At 40.2% G+C, this 24,004-nt stretch overlaps 1 protein-coding gene across 3 annotated transcripts in view; it reads left to right on the top strand.

Annotated features, from left to right (window-relative positions):
- Positions 1-2,896: 2,896 nt before the first annotated feature.
- Positions 2,897-24,004, top strand: part of capn5b (calpain 5b) — a 64,765-nt gene continuing 43,657 nt past the window's right edge. The window contains exons 1-2 of one of the 3 annotated variants that reach the window (XM_038707912.1): positions 2,897-3,073; positions 18,785-18,958. In XM_038707912.1, the coding sequence (XP_038563840.1) occupies positions 18,794-18,958 (165 nt within the window). In that variant the 5' untranslated portion in view covers positions 2,897-3,073; positions 18,785-18,793. The remainder of the gene's footprint in view (positions 3,074-18,784; positions 18,959-24,004) is intronic. The other 2 variants (XM_038707910.1, XM_038707911.1) reach the window with 2 other exon arrangements.

Here is a 24,004-nt window from a genome sequence, read left to right as displayed (position 1 = left end):
TCCTGCAGACAGGCCAGCAGAGGCATTTCCTTTCAGGCTGACAGAAGACAACAGAGGACTCATCTGATGTTACAGCTTTCGGTTATAGCAAGTTAAGGTATGCAGAAGGTTACACAACTGTGCTAAGTAATTGGCCGCTTGTTTTTTGCACGTGCCATTTATCTATCAGGTAAACTTACATAAGCTACTGCAGCAACAGACACACATACAGGCCACGGCATGTGGGCTTAATGTCACAATACAAGTTAGAAACAGCTGATGTTACAGTTAGCCACGTTAGCCGCAGAACATGCTATGCTTCTATTACTACTACACACACTACTTGACTATTTCCATTTTATGCATTTTATTCCCATTTACTAATTTAGATTAATAATGCAAAGTATAAATCATAAAAAAAACAAAGTTAACCAGCAGTATATAAAGGATGATCTGAGTAATTCTGAGAGTAAAACTATAAAAGTATCAGTGTCAAAATATACTACAAGTACCTAAAATGACAGTTCTCATTAAGCAGAATTGCTCTTTGCAGAATATTACATCACTGTAATGTTTGTCTCCAAAATGTTATGGCGTAAAGGTATAAAGTAGCATAAACTGGAAATACTGTCCCACCTCAATAGCACAGTTGTTTTCTCAGTATTGTAATGTACGGCCAGTACAACAATAATAGAATTATCAGCTGTTTTTAATTGTACAGCATGAACTTTCTTTTAATGTTAGTTAAGTTTTAATGCTCTGCATCAGTATGTCACAGTACATGTTGGCATTCATGGTTCACTCAATGAACTGTAGCTCCCCAGTGCCGGCAGCACTCATACAGCCCCCAAACCATGAGACTCCCACCACGATCCTCACCAGGTTGCCGCCACACACGCTTGACATCATCTGAACCGAATAAGTTTATCTTGGTCTGATCAAACCACAAGACATGGTTCTGATATTTGTGAATTTTACTTCTCAAACAGAAATATATAATAAAAATAAAAATGTCTGTGTTTATTTTTCAGGTCTATCTTCTCAGGTGTTACTTTAATTAGGAGGATAGTTTTTGCATAATTACAGCATATTGCATTCTCTTATTTTTGATAACAAAAGAGGATTACAGCAGGCCTGTTAGCTGTGCACATGCTCAGTCTGAGCAGACCCCCCCCACACACACACACCATGGATCAGTGCCAACATCCTCTGTGGTTGAGCTGAGGATCAATGTCAGGAACTAGTATAGGAAATAAAATACTTCCTGTTCAATCCTTCAAAATAAAACATATTGAGAGCTTCTTTTATACAGTCTGATTGAGGAGTTTATGTGCAGCTATAGGGCTGAAAGCGATATTACAATTTTTTAAATTATAATATTAAAAATGATGAAATTATCTTTTAATTCATCAATAACTTTGTTGATATAACAGATAGAAACAGATTTTTTAGGTCACCAGGTGGAAATGGAAACAAGCTGTATCACTGACTCACTTTTTAAGTTTATTGGTTGCTAAAGCTAACGTTAACTTTGTCTGCAGTGCTGGTGAGAGACCCGGGTTCAATCCCCCACTGTGACCCATCCACCATTGTGTCCTCCTAGTTGTTTCTGAGGCGTGTGACCTCTGACATGTATAGCAATTGTAAGTCGCTTTGGATAAAAGCGTCAGCTAAATGTAATGTATTTCACACATAGTCAATCAACTTTATTTCAGAAATATATCAATAGGCTATATAAAGTGGAGTACAGCTTTAAAATGAGCTATTTTAACATCATCAGAACACATGTAAAATTTGCATGTCAGCATATTGGCTTGTGCATACAATTTGCAACACTGGCGCTGCATATCTCCGGCCAATCTCCTGCTCCAGTCTCCCCTCACTCGTGAACAAGACCCCGAGGTACTTGAACTCCTTCACTTGGAGAACGGACTCATTCCCTACCCGGAGTTGACACTCCACCGGTTTCCTGTTGGGAACCATGGCCACAGATTTAGAGGCGCTAATCCTCATCCCAACCGCTTCGCACTCTGTGAACTGATCCAGTGAGAACTGAAGGTCACGGACCGATGATGCCATCAGGACCACATCATCCGCAAAAAGCAGTGGTGAGATCCTAAGCCCACCGAACCGCAGCCCCTCCTCGCCACGACTACGCCTCGATATCCTGGCCATGAATATCACAAACAGGATTGGTGACAAAGCGCAGCCCTGGCAAAGGCCAACCCTCAACTGAAAAGAGTCGGACTTACTGCCGAGTACTTGGACACAGCTCTCGCTTTGGATGTATATGGATTGGATAGCCCTGAGAAGGGCCCCCCTCACCCCATACTCCTGCAGTATCTCCTGGGGGACCCGGTCATACGCCTTCTCCAGATCTATAAAGCACATGTAGACTGGATAGGCATGCTCCCAAGCCCACTCCAGGATCCTTGTGAGAGTAAAGAGCTGGTCAGTTGTTCCACGACCCGGACGAAAACTGCATTGTTCCTCTTCGATCTGAGGTTTGCAAGTTAGTATGTTCTGCAAATGAAATAGTTTTGCAAGTCGAAAGATTTTCCTTACAACACAGAAAGTTTTGCACGTGAAATAGTTTTGCAAGTTCAAAGGTTTTGCAAGTCAAAAATGGTCCAAATAAGAGTTTAATCTTCCTTGGTTTTAACGATCATGACTCTTTAAGTTAATTCTGATGTCATGTTGCACACCATAGCTTGAGCAGACTCCAAGCAGTTGCTGTAAGCTAGCACTATAAGGAGACAAGTAATTGAAGACAAGTCAATTGTTATTATTTTAAAAAGTCAATTTTAGCAGATTTAAATATTGCACAAAATCATTTCTAGAAATAAAACCGCCAACACAACTTTGCATAAATTGTTTTATTTTGAATGTAGGAGATCACAGCTTCCTGTTGTCGTGCCGTGTACTCCGCGGCAGCTTGACGCTGCTCGGGAGAGGAGAGGAGCTCCGCCAGCGGACCAGGGAGAGCGTGGTGAGGAATCCCAGCTGCCCCAGGAGAGTGAGAGCCGGATCGGCTGGACCCCCGGAGGAGGACCCGAGAGAGAACCACGTTGCCACGGGAGAGGCCTCAGTTCAGGTAACCGTGCCGTGAAACCGGCTCTTACTGCATCCCGGGAAGGCAGGTGCCCTGTAGGGCTGCTGGAGATGGAGGCGGCGGTCGGCGAGCCGCAAGAAGCGGCTTGTTATGTCTCAGGAGATCCGAGATCCTATTACTTACTTACCGTAGCCTTCTGATTTATACGGCCTCTCTGTCCGGGGTTGCTGAGCCGATATCGTGAAGTGAGGGTGGTGGTGAGCGGGAGCATTTATTAAACCACCGTAGTGTACCGTTGTGAAATGCACTATACGTTTTTATTTTGCGCAAAAATAGCGGCATAAACTAGAGCCGCTGCTCCGGCTTTACTGTTTCTACTTGTATGCGGCTTGGGTAGTTTTTCATATCCAGTTGAAGATGTTAATTGGGTATACCAACCGTGGGGCTTTCACTATGTCTTTTAAATAAGGGTATCTTGTTTACATAATTACCAATGTACAGCAAAGATACTGTTGCCATGTGTTCAAATGGGAGCCATATCTGAAAATAACATAATTCAGCATGAGCAACTATGAGCATTCAGGAGCATCCTCATGCTCATAGTTTGGTAACATAAAACAATATATTACTCTGACTAAACGGTAATCTCAGTCATCAATAAAGGCTCCCCTTGGAAGTTTTGGTGTCAGCTGAAATGAAACAGGGACTTGTTTTGTGTGTGTGTGCGCTTGCGTTATATTTTGGACGCCCTTTCCTTTACTGCCTCTGTCTGATGCCGTGGAGCCTGCCTCCTCTGCATGAGGAGCAATAAATTAATAATTTCAGAAGTGTATTGTTCCGCAGAGCACCAAGAGGGAAATGACTGCACATTAATAGTTGATGCCCATGTGTAAGCACCAGTTTAGGCTTCTTGCCAGGTATAATAGTCCGAAAAGTGGAGTCTTGGGACTCCCAGCAGGTCTCATAGGGGTTTCTACAAGGTCTAAAATCACTTTAAACTGTCAGAGAACTTCCAACAGTGGCTGATTTCAATAACAGATTTGATTCTTACTGCTGTTATATTCACATATATAATACAGTCCAATTTAATACTAATATCACGGCAGTAATTTTCCCAGATAGATCTTTAAAATGAATCATTATCAGATAGGCCCAACTGTGATTGATCTGGGGGTCCTTCACTGGAAAACTGATCAGCATCTCCGTCCCTCAACCTTAGTGCACTTCACATAAGATTCCTAAAGATTGTCTCAACCTAATATGTGCATACTCTGCATTATTGTTCAGAGAGAATAAACAATATCCCATGTGACTGAACCAGAAGAAAAGTCAATTACTGTTTAAATGTGACTCCAATGAGTGCACAGCAAACTTATGTCTTATGGTATTGCTAGGGCAAACAAAACTTAGTATTTGCACAGTATCTTTGAGAATAACTGCTCTCCCTTACATAAACAAATCAGAGCAAGCCCATAGCAGGTGATAACGCCATTCAAATCAATCGGAGATCATGTGGTAAGAGGAATTTAAGTGACTAAATCAAGCTGAGTGGACTTTGTAAGAAGAGGAAAATGACTTTCAGTACAAGTGTTGTATGTCATGGCCAAGCCTTCAGTAGCTGGCAGCAGGAAAAGATACTGCAGAGAGGAGATCACGATGCTGGGAGGGATGGGAGGCTGGGATAGCCCTCCTCCCTGATGCAGGAAGAGGGGGTGGATGAAGGATGGTCTGGCGCTCCCTTATTGTGTCTCTCTCCATCTCTCTCTCTCTCCCTGTTATGTGGGTGCATTACTGCTCACTGTTCACTTCTTTTGAGTGTAATCAGTCTGTCAGCAGAAGCAGACTCAATCAGTCACTCCCCCACCAACACCAACCCCTGAACACACTCTTTCCTGATCTCAGACCAGAACACTGCCAGAATCTGCTGCTGCCTGCTGTGCACATTAATGAGGTGTTGCACAGTTTGGTGAACAGTTATAATCGTGAAATCTAATCGGTGGCAGGGTCATGTTTTCCATGACAACAAATCACTGTAATATTCTTTTTGGGGGTTCAAAGAGTAGATGGCATGTAATATATAAATAGCATGTACTTTGTCTCAGATATGTGCATCATTCTTTAATTTCATAATCCTGCAGCTAACGCGCACAGATTAGCCGCTATATAAACAGATGTAATCTCTGGATGTACATTTGTTCATCCTTGGTCTTAGCGTGAGTTAACGTCCCCTGCATGCACACCGCACATCAGTATCGAAACGGTCACTCCAGAGAAACTTGGTAGCCTAGAGTCACTAGCAACAACATGGCAACATCATAACCAGAACAAAACAGTTAAAGTAACAGGCTCCCCCCTGATGCCGGGGAGAGTGTGTAGGGAAAATCATTGTTTAAGTGAAAGCATTTGCACCATTATCCTCTGGTGAAATTGCCTCCTTGGATATAAGTAAATGTGACTTTTTTTCTGATCAATTGATTGGTCAAAAGGACCTGCTGCCCGGAGCTTAACAGTCCATTCAGTGTTGTATCATGGGAGCTGTCCATGGTGCTGCTTTGTGGCAATGGTTTCCAAAGTCTGAGACTGCGGGCCTCCTCTCAGACAAAGCTTGGAATAGGGTGCCCTCTCACCCTTCCTTACTTTACTTGCTTAATTTCAGTCAATCCCTGGATGCCTATGGGATCCTGACTGTGTTCTTTGATCCTATAGACACTTAACATTTGAGCCAAGGTAGCCTAACGTTGCTGGTTGACATATTTTTTAGATCAAATGCATAGAAAGGTCTGTCCTAAGTTTGTTTCCGGGAAAGTGGGAAACCGTAAAATGTATCTCTAAACTATCTCATTAACAAAATCACACACAATTTATGCTACTCTGTCATCTCCTTTTGATAACTAATTTAATATTTTTTCACTTTCATTCACTGAGCCTCCCCTGAAACAGTTCGGAGCCCCATGCCTCACACTTTGAAAACCTCTGCTCTATGGCGTTCCTACACAAATGTTGTCCATATCCTGCCACAATGGCTCTACCACTGCTTTTCCATCTTTCCTTGCTCCACCTATTCCTGATTAACTGCATCATGTATGTTTAGCCAATCAGGACCAGAGGCCGGTTTTACAAAGATTATTCAGACTGGTTGCGTGGGAAATTGTATATATCCCAGTGGAGAATTGAGCAAATAAATGAATTACATGCATTTGTTAAAGGAGAAGGAACAGGGAAGTACTCAAACAATCATCAGTAGTAGTAGTAGAGTACCAAAGAAGTAAAATATAAGTACACAGTAGTAGAGGCATTAAGGTAAAAATCTGTTTTTACCACCACACTGGTTTATGCTCTAGTCTAATGCAGGTAAGACAGTTTAATAAAAATAAAGACTGACTTATTTTTAGCCTAAAAAGTTAGACACCCTACCTCCAGGCTAACTCTGAACCAAGAGCCACATTTTCAGGGGAACAGTCAGTGACACCTGCTGACCAGTGGCACCAAAGGTCAAAAAAAGAGCAAAACATGGCTCATAATTTGTGGTTTGCAAACAATGCTGTGGAGCGACTAATGAAAAAGGGAAAGAGTTTATAGAGACTGTTTGAAAATACGCAGTAGTGAGGACATCGTCAGGCCCAGCCGCTTGTTATTTACCCATCTAGTGCATATAATTTTTTGTATATAACGTAAAGAAGGGAAAGTTCTGGGGATCTCCAGGACAGGAGTGGACACTACTACTCTGTGTAGTACAAACATGAGTGCTGTCCATGGGACTGTCCAGGGTGCGGTGTCCTAATTGAGAGGCTGGATCCTCTGGCAGAATAGTCAATAATGGGATGATAAGGCATGGACCAATTCAAAGTGTCCTCCTAGTGTGTAGAAGCTATGCTGTTTGTTCTTGTTACCAGTCTGGTAACATGGCGCTATCTGGGAAATATAAGTTATTTAATGGACTATTTTGTAGTCATCCATATTGTGTTGGAACAAAATGTCCCAATTTGGACATCAATGAATTCGTTCCAGATATTTAGACTTTGACAGCCATTGTAGGGCATCTTCCTGGTGATACATTTGGAAATGTTTGATGTTGTGGGTTACCGTTGGTCGTCCAAAAAATCATGAGATTTGGTCTCTGTTAGACTGGACCATCTTATTTGGAGTGGAGGAGCATGTTCACCTTGGCTCTTTAGCTCCTCAGAAGGGTTCAACTTCATGGGCTTCATCCTTGAGAGAATCTATGCCTCTGCCCAGTTTGCCCTATGTGGTAATAAAAGGAGTGCTGTTCTTGGTGCTGTCCATGATGCCAGGGTTTATTCTACTTCTCTTTCATCTTCTACCTCAGCACTGCCATCGTGTTCTGTATCTTTTCCTACTTAACCCGGATCTCAGAAACCGTAAGCGACCTACAGCCATAATTTTCAAGATTGGCACAAAATCTCACCTGTCATTCAGGATTATAAAGTTAGTCAGCTAGATGATGGAAAAAACACTTAAGTATTGTAAGTATCGTCTGAAAGTTTTGCAACAGAGACAAAATTTTACATAATCTTTCAACGATCTAATAAAAATCAGTTTTTGAGAACTCTAGACTTATAATTAACCTAACCACCTGTAAATATGTAATTATCTCTCAGAATTGTCAACCTATTTCTGGTACAGTATGTCATATTGTTTAAATGTTATAAGCTAAATTAACTTCTATCACCACTTGCCAACCCATATAATTTTTACGGGAGACTTCCGTTTTTCATTCCTCCCGGGGTCACAATTCTCCCGATTTCTCGTATTTCTTCCCAATTTATGACAATTGTTTTTCTTTATTGCCTTCACTACGGTTTCTGGCGTTTTAGAGCTCATATAAGCCCTGCAATTCTCTCTACTGTTTCCATCCGGACATCTAGCATGCATGTGATGCAAATTGGGATAAAATGGATATGAAAATTTCATATCACGATATTAGTGACCAAAACTATCACGGTTATCGGTATTATCACGGTATTGTAAAAATGTGCCGAAAAAGATTAAAATGTACTGATACACACACTGAAACCATTTCAACAAGTTTTAGATTGAAAACTACAAATACAATTGCCGTTTTGTTTGCATAAACAATAAAATAACAGCAAATACATGAAAATTATCTAAGTGTGCATTATGAAGATTTTATATTATATAGGTAATGCAATGACCCTGTGGACAATTACATGATCACAAATAAGTTATTAGAAGACAGTCATAGTAATTGCAATGAGTCCAAAAACTGACATAAATACAGCGCAGTCTGTAGCGTTTCTAGATATGCTGGTTGGGTGATTAAATAGCGCAACGTGTTATCATGTGCAGTGGACGAATAGACTCTGCCAACACACAACGCACACAGCAACAGAACAACGTGTAGCGTTTTTAAGAGCAGCAACACTGAAAGCTTCAGTTTACACGCTGTTAGCAAGTCAGAGAGACAAACCAAAGTTAAAAGTTACCTCACCCTCTGTTCACTATAAGGACATTTTCTTCAGTCAATTTTCCCTCAGTGCTCTCATGAAAACTAAACTACGACCAGACTTCAGAGAGACTGAAGAATCTCTGCAGCGCTGTCTTCAGCCGTGTTGTCATTGACCCAAACAAACCCTGGGGTCTGCTTCTGGGAGACGCTGGACAGTGTTTGCCGTGAGATTATAACAGCACGTTAACCGTACCCGGTTATCATGTTAATTAAAATTTGTACGGTAATAATAACTGTCGGGAATTTTACCATGGTTTACCGTTAAACCGGTAATCGTTTCATCCCTAGATGCAAAACAGACCCCCTCCTCCCTTTTTACACGAATACCGTCATATACACCGTTTTTCCCCCGGTGAAATGTCAGGAATGGGAGAGAAAAGAAATGTTTAAATAGGCAACTGATTGCAAACAAGTTTGCTATATACACTTTAAAAGGTAGTATGTCGAATTTCCAGATACAATAGGTGCTGCAGTTTCTTGAGACAGCCCTGAACCTGCTATTTCACTTCACTCTCACTCTTGGTGACAGTGGGGTTCTTCTGGCACCTCTTCCAGTCTGTTTTCTGAAGTCTGTACATCTACGTGCCACTGCTGGTGGCCTTTTTTGATCTAGACTATAGCTCATATTCAGCCATATGTTTAGGTGTGGTGTTCAACTGCAGCAAAGATCATAGATCTGTCTGGGACAGGGATCGGTTTGTTTAGCCTCTCCTCCAAAATATCTAACTTCACAAGATGACAAGCTTCTAATACTGTTCAGTAAACAATCAACACTTTTACAGTCAGAAATGAGGAGAGAGTAAGCATGATGAATTATTTGTCATCCTGGATCAACACGTTGGAGCTGAAGTGAAGCTAATGTTTAATAACATTGCTAGAAACACTGCATTACACACTGTATTATAAAGTCTACAGTGCTTCCATCTGTTGGAAAGGGCACTTTGTTTCCTTCTACTTACTCCTCAGTGTATTGAACATTGATTGAACGGCTTTCCCCTCCAGCTTTTCACCTCTCCCCACTGCAGGACCTGACATTTCTGAATCATGACTCAGTTGTTTGGGAGGGGAATTTCATGCCAACATCCATAAGTTCCCGGCCATGTTGTCTCTGTTGTGGTGTTATTGTCCATTACCTCAGAAATATTGTAAACAAACTGGCACATTTCAGCCACTTTGTGACTAATAGAATCCTTCCTATCTCCTTTGGTTTGTTGCAGTCCCTTTCCTTCTGTAGTGCCTGCGTTTTTATTGTTTTTCCTTATTCCTTTTAATACTTTGCCATCTGGTTTGCTTCGCCACTTGTGGGAGAACTGAAGTCTTATATCATCACGGATCACATCTTCCCAAACATCTGTCTGCAGTCCGTCAGTATTTTTTCCTCGTTGAAGCATCTGTGCCCACTAATATATTGGTGAAAGTTTTGTGCCCTCACTTTCTATGAATAATTCTTTAGATATCTGATATCAGGTGATATCATCAAATGTCATGTGACATTTTGGCCCTCTTTCTGTGTCAACTTCTCCCAGTGTATGTGGAAACTATCACAGCTCAGAGAGACTGACACAGTTTAGAAACATATGCATTAAATTGTGTGAACAATGAGCATTTAACATATTGACTGGGGTCAGATAAGTCTTGTATGCAAATAAAATATGAAGCAGTTGATAAGTTGTAAGATTTCTTTAATGATGGGCTACAACATGCAGTTTTTAAGTAATTTTCAAGACTCAGTACAACTTTCATTTTGTGATGTACAGTAGCCATGCCATCCCCAGATGCTGCACAATTTAAAAATAATTATTCATAACAGGAACAACAGTGCAGAACAGGAGTGTCGATCTGAAAAAGTCAGTTATTCTGAGGAAATGGAAAAATACCTGCACAGGAGGATAGAAACAGAATACTAATTAACCAGATATACATGAATTAAGTAATATTTAGCATCTTTTAGCATCTTGTTTTGGTGGTGTTTTGTTTTTTTAGCGAGACAGTGAGTAGCTGACAAAAAAAGTGGAACATTTAGCAGTTAAAGCACCAGATATTTTTATTAGGAGCTGGTGGCGACCAAAATTGACCAAAAATAGTCAGTGTTGACCTACATTCGTTGGGTGGACAGAAACAAGACTCCAAATGAATGCTAGTGTTGCTCCATGTCTGCTAGATATGGAAATGGACAACTGTGAACAGCTAACGCGTGATATTATATCAACTTTATAAAATCATAATATTTCAAATGTTGCATTTATGGCTTGTTTTGCTGTCCCCAAGTCTGCTGTGACCGTAGGACACTGGACATTAGAATTCCTTGAAAAATGTGATCATAATACATTATAAACTGTGTTTATGACGGTTTATCATAAAGTACCCTTTCAGTTTAAATTCAGAGCAGTGCTTTGTTTTGCTTGCTGCCATAGTAAATGCATCCAGTGCAGCAGATTCTCAGGATTTGTTCTCTGCAGGTGATACTGTTGGCTGTCCGCAGAGGCCAGATGACAGCATGGTTTTCCCCATTGCAGTCACGAGCCAAGACACCAGGCCATCTGTCAGATTTAGCTTCCAACTGCGACCTCCTCATTCCCCCAGGAATTTACTTTATCACTCACTCAAGAGTCAGCTAGATTGTTAATGCCTCTGAATTGAAGTGACTGGATATTTTCTTTAATTAAGGTCAGAGAATGTACAGACTCAGGGCTTTAGTTAAAAACATAGAGCAGGTGTTGTCTGAAACCATGTAAGGAAGTTTAAAGGGGTCTTCTTATAGGGAAGACTTCTTTTTATTCATATACATAATTGATCGCAGAGATAAATTAATACCTTAAGTGGTTAAATATGTATGATTACCATATTTAAGATAATATTTGCTGTAGTGAGCGCATACATGAGTTTTATATTGATGCCCCAAAGCCAGTTTCACAGCTTTTGGATTGGAGTCGACTGAAATGTCAGGAATAGTTACTTCTCATTGCCTTCAGGTAAATTATATTTGAAAGGTACAGTACTCAGATTTCAAGTTGCTCCTATTGTCCTTTTGATTTGGCGTCTATCCATTTTCTGATAACTTGATCTATTTCCCCCAGATATTATTTGTCATTGAGCACTGCGGGAAGGTGAACAGGTCAACTCAGCCCAATTAAAAAATACATTATTTGATAGTACATCATGGTAGGAAGGCGGAATTAAGAGATTTGAACTGGATTTGGTTTTATTACTTTGCTGTACTGCAGCATGCAGGTTGGAATGGATGATATGGTAAAAGTAAATGTCCTGTACATGTTCATGTTTTTTTTCCTCAGTTTTTTGTTGCTGCATGCTGTATTACTTCATTCTGTTACGTGACTAATTGCTAATTAATCAGATCAGAGTCTGCTTTGACTCTGTAAGGAGTTGAACTTCGATGGCTTTATTAGAGCCTCCTCCTTTGAAAATTACCATGGATGTTAATCGACTATCAAAATTGTTGCAGATTCTCGACAGATTTTCTGTCGATTGTCTAATCGATTACTCGACTGATGGTTTCATCTCTAGATCTTAAATTTGGTAAAAAGAATTAAAAACAGAATTCCTTTAATTTGATCCTACATTACAATTTTTTTACACATGAAGTCTGTTGACGGGACTTTTGGACTACTACTACATATTTGAAAAAAAAGCCTTTTGTGGCTCCATAGGGAGCGGTGTGAAATCTGATAAATTTCCTTGAGTGATGTAATTTGAGGCACAGATGTTTGGCTCTGAAGACAACTGACAAACAAATTTGGTAGTTCGGAGATTACCAGACATCTGTAGCCCGCTCCTCATCTCTGCTTGAGGCTAGCAGCTCGAGGCTACATTAGCTACTACTAGCATAACACACCCAAATCTCTGACATATTGCATTGTGGGTAATGTAGGTTGTAATGTAATGCACAAGATTTTGACAAGCAAGAAGAATGTGTGGAATATAAACAATGATATCTCTATTTCTGCTGCAATCACACTAAACCAACTGGCTGAGATCTGTTTGCATTAATTCAGTCTATTCTGTGTGTATTTACACTGGGATCAACATGTTTTCCTTATTCAGATAAGAGATCCAGATAAAGATAGCATAGTAATACCAGGTGTTGCACTGCTTCATCTGTGTACCATGCTCTCTAAACATATTCCTGTTTTTACTATAGCTGACAAACAATATCAGAGGAACATTTCATCCGAGAGCTTAACAAGAGTTTGAAAAGCTCTAAGGAACGATCCCTCCTACATCATCTGAACATCTCACCCCACCTCCCCGCTGGAGCACGGCGTCTGTCAAAAGCTGAATCCTACCACTCTGATGCCCCACCGGATCATCAAATTGATGATCCTGTGGTGTTTTGCATTCAGCATGTGTTGGCTTTAAAACTAGAACTTATCATATATGTGTTGTTATTGGAGATGTTGGCCAAAAAGTGAGAAGAAATTGCAGTATTGTTGATTAATGTTATTTTTGAGATAATAAAACAGTGTCGTCCACCGGAGAGCTTCAACCAATTTATTTTTCAGTTTTAAAATATCCTGCTCATGGTCACAATTATTTAATAACCAAATTAAAGAGAGATTTATAAAAATGTTAATATGTGGATGTTTATATAATAGGATCAAATTTTTTCATTATTTGCATCAAAAATGGGTTGTGCTCCATTTTTAACAACAAAACAATTTCTTCAACTTAAGCAACAAAATACAGCAATTGTTTCATATTGCCGTTCAAAATAACCCTTAAGCGCAGGTTTGGAAATTAGCTTTTCGGCTCACCTGCAAAGGTGGCTGGTAGATGAAAAAATTCACCAGCCAAAATAATAAATTGCCTTTTGTGTCACATATACATTTGTTTCCATCCTTTTAATTGAGACAATAATGAATTATGTCAAATAAAAACTTAAAGAAGAAGCCAGACTGAAATTTGAAGGAAAACTATTACTATTAAATGTGCTTAAAACATAACAGTAAATTGCTTTATAAACGTACAAGATGCTTATTAATCATTCAACTTAAATCTTATCACCCCTCACTCTCGTCATGCTTTATCATTCAACTTAAACCTCCTCATCAGACTGCTGACTTTTCTACAATCCCCCTCTTCCGGCCTCCTGGTTCTGACAGAGTTCTGGTGCTACAGCAACACAGCTTTTGTGGGATCAGCATTTTTTTATACAGCCTATGGATCATTCTCCTTGATCTCTGGGGAGGACAGCAGGACCATTAGAAGATCTGACAGCGTGTCTCCAACTACTCAGCTAAAAGTTAAAAACACTCTTAGTACAACTTTTGTAATTAGCTCATCACGCTAGCTTTCTCGGGGACCAATTTTAGTGCAACACACAACCAACAAGAACGCCGGTCTGCTGCTAATAACGTCAAATAGAAATTATATGCCGAATATATTTCTAGCCCTCAAACATTTGGCCGCCAAATGGAAAATCCACCCGCAATCGGCCGGTGGCAGGTTTTAATTCTGATCTGAATTCAATACTGCTCGCTCGATTATTGACATATCGCGTAGGATTGTGTCGATGATATGTATCGTCTGGGATAATATCTTAATTATTCTTTTAACAATGTCTGAGCAGACATTATTGAGTAGGATACATCACTCGCTTTGCAAAAAACAATCAAAAACACCTCCAAGCATTCACTGCATTATACTTCAAAATGACTGAAGTTAAAAATTAGTCAACAGATACCACCAACCTCACTATCTGTGGCGTTACATTGAATTGGTAGATGGGGATCAACCTCACTTGCATGGTGGTGGTTTGGCTTTGAAAAGACGGTTGTTGCTTAAAAGACAATCTGCCAACCAGCCAAGGTACCAGCACAAACTCCGATTCAAAGACTGCAACAGTGATGACAGAATCAAAGCCATTACAACAACAGCTACAGACAGAACTCACGGTTATAGAAAAAGATTAAATGGTTTATCTTACAGTTTTAAGTAAATAATCAAGACCTGTTTCCATTAATGTAATTTGTAAGAAACAATTAATATTCAGTTTACAAGAACAAGCTAGCACAATATCAGAAATACAGTATAGCGCCGTAATATTTTATAATATTAATACAACCCTTCTATCGCAGTGCTTCAGCCTCCTTTGTGTCTCCGGCCTAACTCCCTCTACACATAATTTCTAGAATTATTAGGTGCTTCTTGGCAATTCAGTCAGATAAAGCTGTCTGACAAATTAACCTTGAGGGCAGCAGGCCTGTATTGATCTGCATGTAGATGTGGCTTTGTCAAGCCCTGATCTTTACCATGCCTGAAGATTTACAAAGGTGTCCTCCACCACATCTCCATCACTCAAATTATACATTAGAATTAAGCAAAATCTCATCCTGAACAATTTAGAACAACTTTAAATCCGGAGACCTTTGTACTCAACCAGATACCCACCTAACCTGTGAGTCTGCTCAAATGTAAGGTTCAAATAAGGTCCTTCTGTGATTAAGAGGAATCCTATTAAAGCTCTTTAAACGGGTTACTGTGGCATTGAATCATTACTGTGTGCACAAGCAGCTCTTTTGCTGCAGTGGCTCACTGCTGATGAGTACAAGTACTGCTGATACTAAATCACTCCCTGCATGCATTTTAATGTGAAGACAGTGGTGGGCCTTTAATGTATAACCAGAAGTGCTGACCGTGTCATTAGATTTTAGATCATCTCACCAAAGATGTACTCCATGTGTTTTTTCTAAAAGTAGATTTGGACCTTTCCCGCACTTCAACATGTATGGATGATGTGCATTTTACGAAATCTTTAAGCTCAAACAACATACTGATGTTACACCTTATTAACTTTTGGAGTTTAAAAACAACAACAAAAAGCTGGATCATGGTTCCCTGCAATTTTATCTCTAAGAGGTTCAAGTGTAAAGAGATAATTGATAGCTCCCTTGAGGGAAATAGCATCGCTAAAAATATGATGGCAATTATCTGATGAATAATTAATCAATTAACAAAATTTTAAAGCAAAACTGCAAAAACAGTCCCTAGTTTTAGCTTCTCAGTTGTAAGGATCTGCTGCTTTTCTTTGCCTTAGGTCAGTGATTCGCAACTTGGGGATGAAGTCTGGGATGCTTGATTGGATTGGTTGAAAACAAAAAAAAGTTCTGCTTCTGCTATACAAGTGGTATTTTTGTCTTCAGTCTTTGCAGATTGACAAAAGATTTGCGTGAACATCTTTGTTATTGTCTTATTTAACATGTTTTCCAATATGAGAAGTTTGGAGATCAAAACTTAATACCAATATAATAATACCAAACTTGCCTACAAACCAAATTCCCCTCAGGGGCATCTGCTGGTATCTGCAAATTCTTAAAAAGCAGTGAATTTGTGTTCCTCCCTTACGGTATTAAAAAGTCTTCAATACTGTTCTCTTGACTGCTGTTGGTTGTAATGCTTTTGTATCCAGGCTGCCTGGAGGTGTTAGACTACACCTTTCAACTAAAACAGACTGGTGTGACGGTGGATTGTGATGCAGAGGCTGTTCAAGCTTTTTTTTTTGTGGAGTTCAGTCAACACCATCAGACCTGAAGCAAACATCGTCGAACACTACTGCTAGCTACAGTACAGTGGCTAGGAAGAATGTATGGCCATGAAAATTTAATTAAATTGGATTCTGTGGCATTTAAAAGGTCTTACAAATTCTTAAATTTAATTTTTAAAACAGTACTGGCTAGTGTTAAATATACATTAGTAGTTCTACTGTAGAGAATAATGCAGTTGAACGGTATCACTGACCTTCAACAAGTCACTTTCTTAAATCTACAGCATTTCCCAGTGATTTTCATTAATTAATAAAATATTCCATCTTAAAAAACACGTTACTGGCTAAGATAAACACTTTTCTCTTTTTATATATCAGCCATTGGTCAACCACTTTTTATTAATCAATCTAGAAAATAGAGAAAACCGTCAGAAGATAAATCAATAATGAAAACAGTTGTTAGCTGCAGCCCTCGCTGACACATTTCTATCATATGTAGCATCATATCACACAATCCTGCCATGAAACATAAACTGTGTGTTAGTCAGTCAGTAAAGAGTGCAGCCATGCATGAAACAATGTTGAGGTGTTCGGTGACCTGAGAGGCTTTAAATGCCCGTAAATAAATCTCTTGTCCATTGTCAATAGTTCTACCTGACAGAAGTATTGATTATGGAATGAAATGAAACGGCTGAATATTTAATGGCCATCAATTAGCATACTTCCTTATTAACCATGAATAATGTAATGATGATGTAATCTGTAAATGTTCAAAAATTAAAGTTTTCAGAGCTCAGATTAATGTCTTTGGTCCAGTAACCAGAATGTCTAATGTTTTCATGTCATCTTGATTGAAGTGTCTGACAACATTTTGGAAAGGACCCCTACAGAGAGAGACCTTTTTATTAAAGAGTAATATCCAGCCGCTATATTTTCACACATGTAGCAGTACTCCTCCTGTAAACACGACACAAAAAAAAGAATTTGATTTGTAAAATTAATGGGGTTGCTTTATAGATTATTTTTTATTATTTTTACAGAATCGTGTCCAAGATATGTACTGAGCGGGACATTTCACAGTTGGAAAAATAAACTCAACACTGGTCTCTCTGGACAAAAAATGTAATCACATGTGTGGCATATCAAGATAATGATCAGACAGCATGGGTATTGCACAGATGTGCCCGAGGCTGGCCACAATAAAAGGCCACTCGAAAATGTGCAGTTCCATCACACAGCACAAAGCCACAGATGTTGCAAGTTTTGAGGGAGCGTGCAATTGGCATGCTGACTGCAGGAATGTCCACCAGAGCCATTGCCTGTGAATTGAATGTTCATTTCTCTACCATAAGCCGTCTCCAAAGGCGTTTCAATGAATTTGGTAGTACATCCAACCGGGCTCACAAACGCAGACCACGTCTAACCACACTAGCCCAGGACCTCCCCATCCTGCATCTTCACCTCAAAGATCGTCTGAGACCAGCCACCCGGACAGCTGCTGCAACAATTGATTCGTACAACCAAAAGAAATTCTGCACAAACTGTAACGAAACGTCTCAGGAAAGCTCATCTTCATGCTTGTCATCCTCACTGGGGTCTCGGCCTGACTGCAACTTCGCACAGCCATTGAAAAGCAGTGGACCAACATTCCACAGGCCACAATGAACAACCCGATCAACGCAAATGGTCACACCAGATACTGGTTTCTGGACCCCCGGACTCCCCCAATACAGTGAAACCGCATATTTTCGAGTGGCCTTTTATTGTGGCCAATACCCATGCTGTCTGATCTTCTTGCATCTTGATATGACACACCTGTGAAGTGGATGGATTATCTTGGCACTAACACAGATTTTGATAGATTTGTATTTGTAATATTTGAGAGAAATAGGCCTTTTGTGTACATAGAGAAAGTCTTAGATCTTTGAGATCAGCTCATAATGAATAGGGGTAAAAACAAAAGTGTTTGTGCTTATAATTTTGTTCAGCATAGTTGGCAGCTAGCTGGTGAACATAGTGAAACATATAGCAGCTAAAGAGACAGATATTTCTCTCAGGAGTTGGTGGAGACCAAAAACAGAACAAACAGGAGAGTGAATTATTAATGAAGCTAATATGTATAAATTTATATTTACAATATAGAAAATAATTGTATTGCGATGTGTAATCTCCAGATAAGTAGGTCATAACAATGAACAATCATGTATACTGGAGGGGCACTAGAAAATAAAATAACATTTACGTTAAAAGGTGGAAAGGTCTGTGTTTATCCAGTGTTTCAGTATTGATTATCCCTTCAATATCTCTGTCTTAGTTTGCCTCCACGCTGGATCACCAGTCCTTCTGTACAATATGCTCTGCCAGCACTGAGCTGATCAATGTGTACATGGCTCCTTTAATGCATAGCAGTGATAATTAGACCCCGGAGGATATCAGTGAACTGACAGATTAATCATTCTGACCCAGTGAATCCAGGCTGTGCTCAAGACACCAGCCCACATCGACTTCCTATTTCCACTGAGAGCTTTCACTGTTAAGGTTTTAAAGTCAGCTGGATTCTGCTGTCAGTCAGCTTCGTGTGTATGAGTGGAAGAGCAGAGATGTGTGGTGGAAAATTCTTTTCCACCACACATCTCAAAGGGCAACCATGTTTTGTAATGAGTTACAGGGTTAGTGAAAAGTATGATGTATATCTGTGCATGTGATACGTTCTATAACAACTCTGACTGGTGTCCGTCCTCGTCATCTTGGTTGTGTCCTTCAGGGCTGCAGGATGTTCACTTCAGTGAAGGCCTTCGAGGGACAGCAGTACTCTACCCTGAAGAGGCAGTGCTTGCAGAGTGGCCTGCTGTTTGAGGACCCCTGCTTCCCCGCCACCGACGACACGCTCTTATACCAGGGCAACAGGATTGGACGTGTGGTCTGGAAGAGGCCTCGGGTAAGTTGGTTTGTGCAGTAAATGAGTTCCAACTGATAAAAACTGATATTTATGATTTGAGGCCATAGACGGCTGATAGATAGTGATCAGAAAGATCATTATCAGACACCAAAAGTTTCAAAATACAATAATTCAGTATGGGGGTTAGTTCATGACACAATTAAAGGGTAGGAAACTATAATGTTTATCTGTACCAGAATAGCTGATGGGTTCCCAAGTGTCTGGAACAAAATGACAATGGTTGCTAATATAATTGTAAATTTCAGTTTTTAATTTATAGGTTATAATCAACCAAAGCCTTAATGTTCATTAGCTGCGTCATATAAGAGGTAAGAGAAGTGCCTGGCTAGTATGTGATTTTAAGTGAAGGGTAAATTCACTCACATTATGTGTAGAAAACAGTCCAAGAATAGCAAAATAAGGGCAATTAAACAAAAAACTGTACAGTTGCTATAGCACAACTATCATATCCTATTTATACCTTGTCACCTCATGTATCTTAGGCAGTACAGAGAGCTCTCTGATGTAACAAAACAACAACATTAAAATCCGATTGCTTAGACTCTTAGGAGGTGGTTTGAGACACATTATAGCCAGATATGGAAAAGGTGTGAATGCATCTATCTCTCCAAGACGCATATGTAATGTTTACTTCTCTAAGCTTAACTACATCAGCAGTAGCAGCCTGCAGAAAAAGCCTCTACAATGTCCCATGTCTGCTGTGGTAATGCAGCTGAAAAGTTTCTTCCTGGAAAGCTAAAGCGATAAAAAGCGACTCACATGGTCATACACAAGGTGTAACCAGCTGTTGTAGTGTTTATCTAAACTTTGATCAGTAAGACCATTGAATGGTCTGTGTGGGTGGGTGAGAAGTGAGTAAGAACCTCTGAAAGCAAGCAAGACTTTCATTTTGCTGGTAGTGGATCCACACGAGTCATCCATCAGTTTGTATTTGCATTATTGGCTACCTAGCTAAACTTTCGTAGCTTAACAGCTGATGTGCACAATGTATTCTTCTTCACCACCATTCTCTGGAAGGGAGTACGGCCAACCTTGATTTTAATGTCTTTGTTTAATACATTAGGACTAGGAGTGCAGCGCTCCCTGTGTTTTGTTTTAAATCACTTATGCTAGAGGTTTTTCTTTCCTTTTGATTTTTGAATTAGATACTATTCCCTTGTTTTGGAGAGATCTCCTTTTGTCATCTTGTGTTTATGCACAAGCACCCACTTGCCCAGTTTCTGTTGTTTAGACTTTGTAAAAACTCTCTCCTTAATAAATAACTCAGACAGTTGGGATGTAACACCAGTCAAAAACAAACCACATTTATTTACCCATAGTCACTTCATGCATCTTTGCTGGATTGAAAAGCCTCCAAATGCATGCAAATGCTGCTTGGATGCATTAACACAAAAGCACCTCCAGCATTTCGACACATGCAGTCATACAGAAGGCGCACCAAGCTGTTAGCGTTTATTTGATCTCGATCAGTTCAACCATTGAATGATTTGTGTGGGTGAGTGAGTGCCAAGAGTGAGGATGCTAAAATGTTTGTCTCCATCGTAGTCCATAAATGCGGTTTATCCATGTGTTTTTATTAGTAGTTGTATAGTTGTTATTTCTAACTGTTAAATAGCAAACAGCATTACCACCTCCGTCTGGACTGGAGTAAGCCTTACACCATTGTGCATGTAACTGGGAAAACCAAGGCAGATCGCAATCAGATTTGTGATCTGGCCAACAGATATGTGTATGTTTAAAGGAAAGTGTATCGCATCCAGACTTTATACAGAATTGAAACGATACACTTGAAATTATTAATGGAGCCACAGTGAGCATTGTTATTGACTTGACCACTGACATAAACAAAATCATAAACACAAAAATATCAGTACCTGGTCGGTCAATGAGGCACTGTGGTTAGTTAACCATCTTGCCAAAGTCCCTGCAGGAATATGATACGGCAATTTTATGTAATTGTACATACAGAGGAGAAAATATTCACCTTTTAAAAACATTGACATTAGGGAGCTCTCAGTACCAAAGGTCTCTTCAGGAAGAGAGTTAGATGACCTATATACCAAATAACAGTATGTCAGTAGTCATCAGTTGTTGCTCCACTCCAGTCTTCAGTCTTCTTGTATAAGCCGGTGCTTTATGTATGTTTCAGTGGCAGATGATATCGGATGCAGGGCCTCAGGATTTAGTGAGCTGACTCCCCTGCCACTGTTATCCCCCTCACACAGCAGGCTGCGGCTCTGGATGGAGTAACCTCCTTCTGCCTATGTGCCGCTGCTGCTCCAGCCAGCGTGCATTGCCATGGAAACTGGGTCACGCAGATTATATGTTTTGGTCTGTGCTGATGTCAGTCATGCAGACTGAAAACTGGAAGAAGTCAAGAGGAGAAAAAGCAGGAGGAGCATCCTATTTTATTTTTGTTAGGACACAATTTGTGTCTTCTTCACGGTGGTTTATGTCGGGAGGTTAGGGACCCTAAACAAGCATATTTTAACTCAGCATTTTTCAAAGATTACTGCATGCTAAGGTTGATGATGCTGACTTGGACTTGAATTCTAAAGCTACCCATTTTTTGCCAATTACAAACACAACTACATGAAACTGGCATTAGTCATTTTGTAAAGGCCATTGTGAAAAGCACATTCATATATACGGTAAAAATGTAACTTGTGAGGAGATAAGGAGGTATTTAATGAGTTAATATCGTTCTGCAAAGGAGTTTGGCATCCACTTACAGAGTCTCACAAAAGTGAGTACACCCCTCACAGTTTTGTAAATATTTGATAATATCTTTTTATGTGACAACACTGAAGAAATTACACTTTTCTACAATGTAAAGTAGTGAGTGTACAGCTTGTATAACAGCGTCACTTTGCTGTCCCCTCAAAATAACACGTCACACAGCCATTAATGTCTAAACCACTGGCAACAAAAGTGAGTACACCCCTAAGTGAGAATGTCCAAATTGGGCCCAAAGTGTCAATATTTTGTGGCCACCATTGTTTTCCAGCACTGCCTGAACCCTCTTGGCATGGAGTTCACTAGAGCCTCACTGGTTGCTACTGGAGTCCTCTTCCACTCCTCCTTGACGACATCATGGAGCTGGTGGATGTTAGAGACCTTGCGGTCCTCCACCTCCCGTTTGAGGATGTCCCACACATGCTCAATAGGGTTTAGGTCTGGAGACATGCTTGGCCAGTTCAACACCTTTACCCTCAGCTTCTTTAGCAAGGCAGTGGTTGCCTTGGAGGTGGGTTTGGGGTCGTTATCATGTTGGAATACTGCCCTGTGGCCCTGTCTCCAAAGGGAGGGGATCGTACTCTGCTTCAGTTTGTCACTGTACATGTTGGCATTCATGGTTCCCTCAGTGAACTGTAGCTCCCCAGTGCCGGCAGCACTCATGCAGCTCCAGACCATGACACTCCCACCATCATGCTTGACTATAGGCAAGTCACACTTGTCTTTGTACTCCTCATCTCGTTGCCGCCACACACGCTTGACACCATCTGAACCAAATACGTTTATCTTGATCTTATCTGACCATAGGAGGACATGGTTTCAGTAATCCATGTCCTTAGTCTGCTTGTTTTCAGCAAACTGTTTGCATCATCTTTAGAAGAGGCTTCACTTACAATACAAATTCACTGGGAACTGTAAATACACATGCTGAATTTCTGCCTCCTCCTAATTTGCAATAGTTACTGAAAACCCATTCTCAGCGCAGTGATTCATTCGAGGAGAGTGCATGATAATGAAGTTAAACATAAAACTACTTAGGGACGGAGTGGGTTTGAGAGAATGAAATGTTCAGAACAATCAAAATTTAATGAAGTCCCTGACAAAAGGTCATTTAAGTACAGCACGTTTTCTACAGTGCACTTCTGCGCAGTCAAGGTTAAATACTTCAGTGGATAAGAAGACTATAAGTGTGGGATTAGATTTGTTTCACTATTTACTACTATTTAACACATTTTGCTCAATTCCTATTGAAACAAACATAATCCCATATGCAGGGCAAGGTTATAGTTAATCTACTACTCTTCATTAAACATTGTTTAAGGTTAGATTTAGTTTTTTCTGATTTAGTCCTATTTAATTTGTTGTTTGTTGTTGTTGTTGTTTTTTTCTGTAAACAAAATGCTGTTTTCCTTTTCTTTCTTTTTCCATTCCTTCCACTTGGCAGTTTTCAATCCGACCGAAAATCACACACGCTTTCTGTCTTACTACCTAAAGGATGTACCACTTCCTGTATCAGGACTGAACGTTGATTTAATACATACCAGTAAGAGCCGCAATAAATACTAGTAAGAGCTCATAGTAGGATTCGAACCACAGGAGTGCTTTATTCAAGATGCGCATTGCTGAGAGAGCGGATAGCAGGGTCCTGTGGTTGACTGTGTCAAAGGCTGCTGATAGGTCAAGCAGGATAAGAACCGAAGATTGGGCTGCAGCTTTAGCTGACCTTAGGGCTTCTGTTACAGACAGAAGAGCCGTTTCAGTAGAGTGGGCACTCTTAAAACCAGACTCATATGGATATAGGAGGTCATTCCCTGAGAGGAATTCTGAGACATGTTTGAATACTGCCCGTTCAATAGTTTTGTATAAAAATGGAAGAAGAGACACTGGTCGATAGTTCTCAACTTGAGTTGGGTCAAGTGAGGGTCTTTTGAGCAAGAGTGTAATCTGAGCCCTTTTGAAAGTGGTCGGGAAGGTTCCCGAAGCCAGAGAAGTATTTATCACATGATTGTCGGGACCACAGTAGGAGATATGGCTTGGATGAGATTCATAGGAATCGGGTCCAGTGGGCATGTAGTTGGACGGCTACGGGTCAAGAGTTCTGATACTTCGCTCTCTGTGAGAGGAGTAAACAAGGAGAATGAAGAACCATTGACCTGGGAGGGCAGAGGAAAAGATGTAGTAGGACTGCTACAATGGTTGAGTTTGAATGTTTCAGAGAATTGGCTAGTTATAGCCTCGACTTTGCCTGTGAAGAAGGCAGCAAAGGTATCAGCAGACAAGTTTGTGTGT

This window comes from Micropterus salmoides, unplaced genomic scaffold, assembly GCF_014851395.1.
Source record: "Micropterus salmoides isolate LMB-PRFRI ecotype aquatic unplaced genomic scaffold, ASM1485139v1 Ms_hic_scaffold_9, whole genome shotgun sequence".
NCBI classification, from domain to species: domain Eukaryota; kingdom Metazoa; phylum Chordata; class Actinopteri; order Centrarchiformes; family Centrarchidae; genus Micropterus; species Micropterus salmoides.
This window is presented reverse-complemented; position numbering and strand designations above follow the sequence as displayed.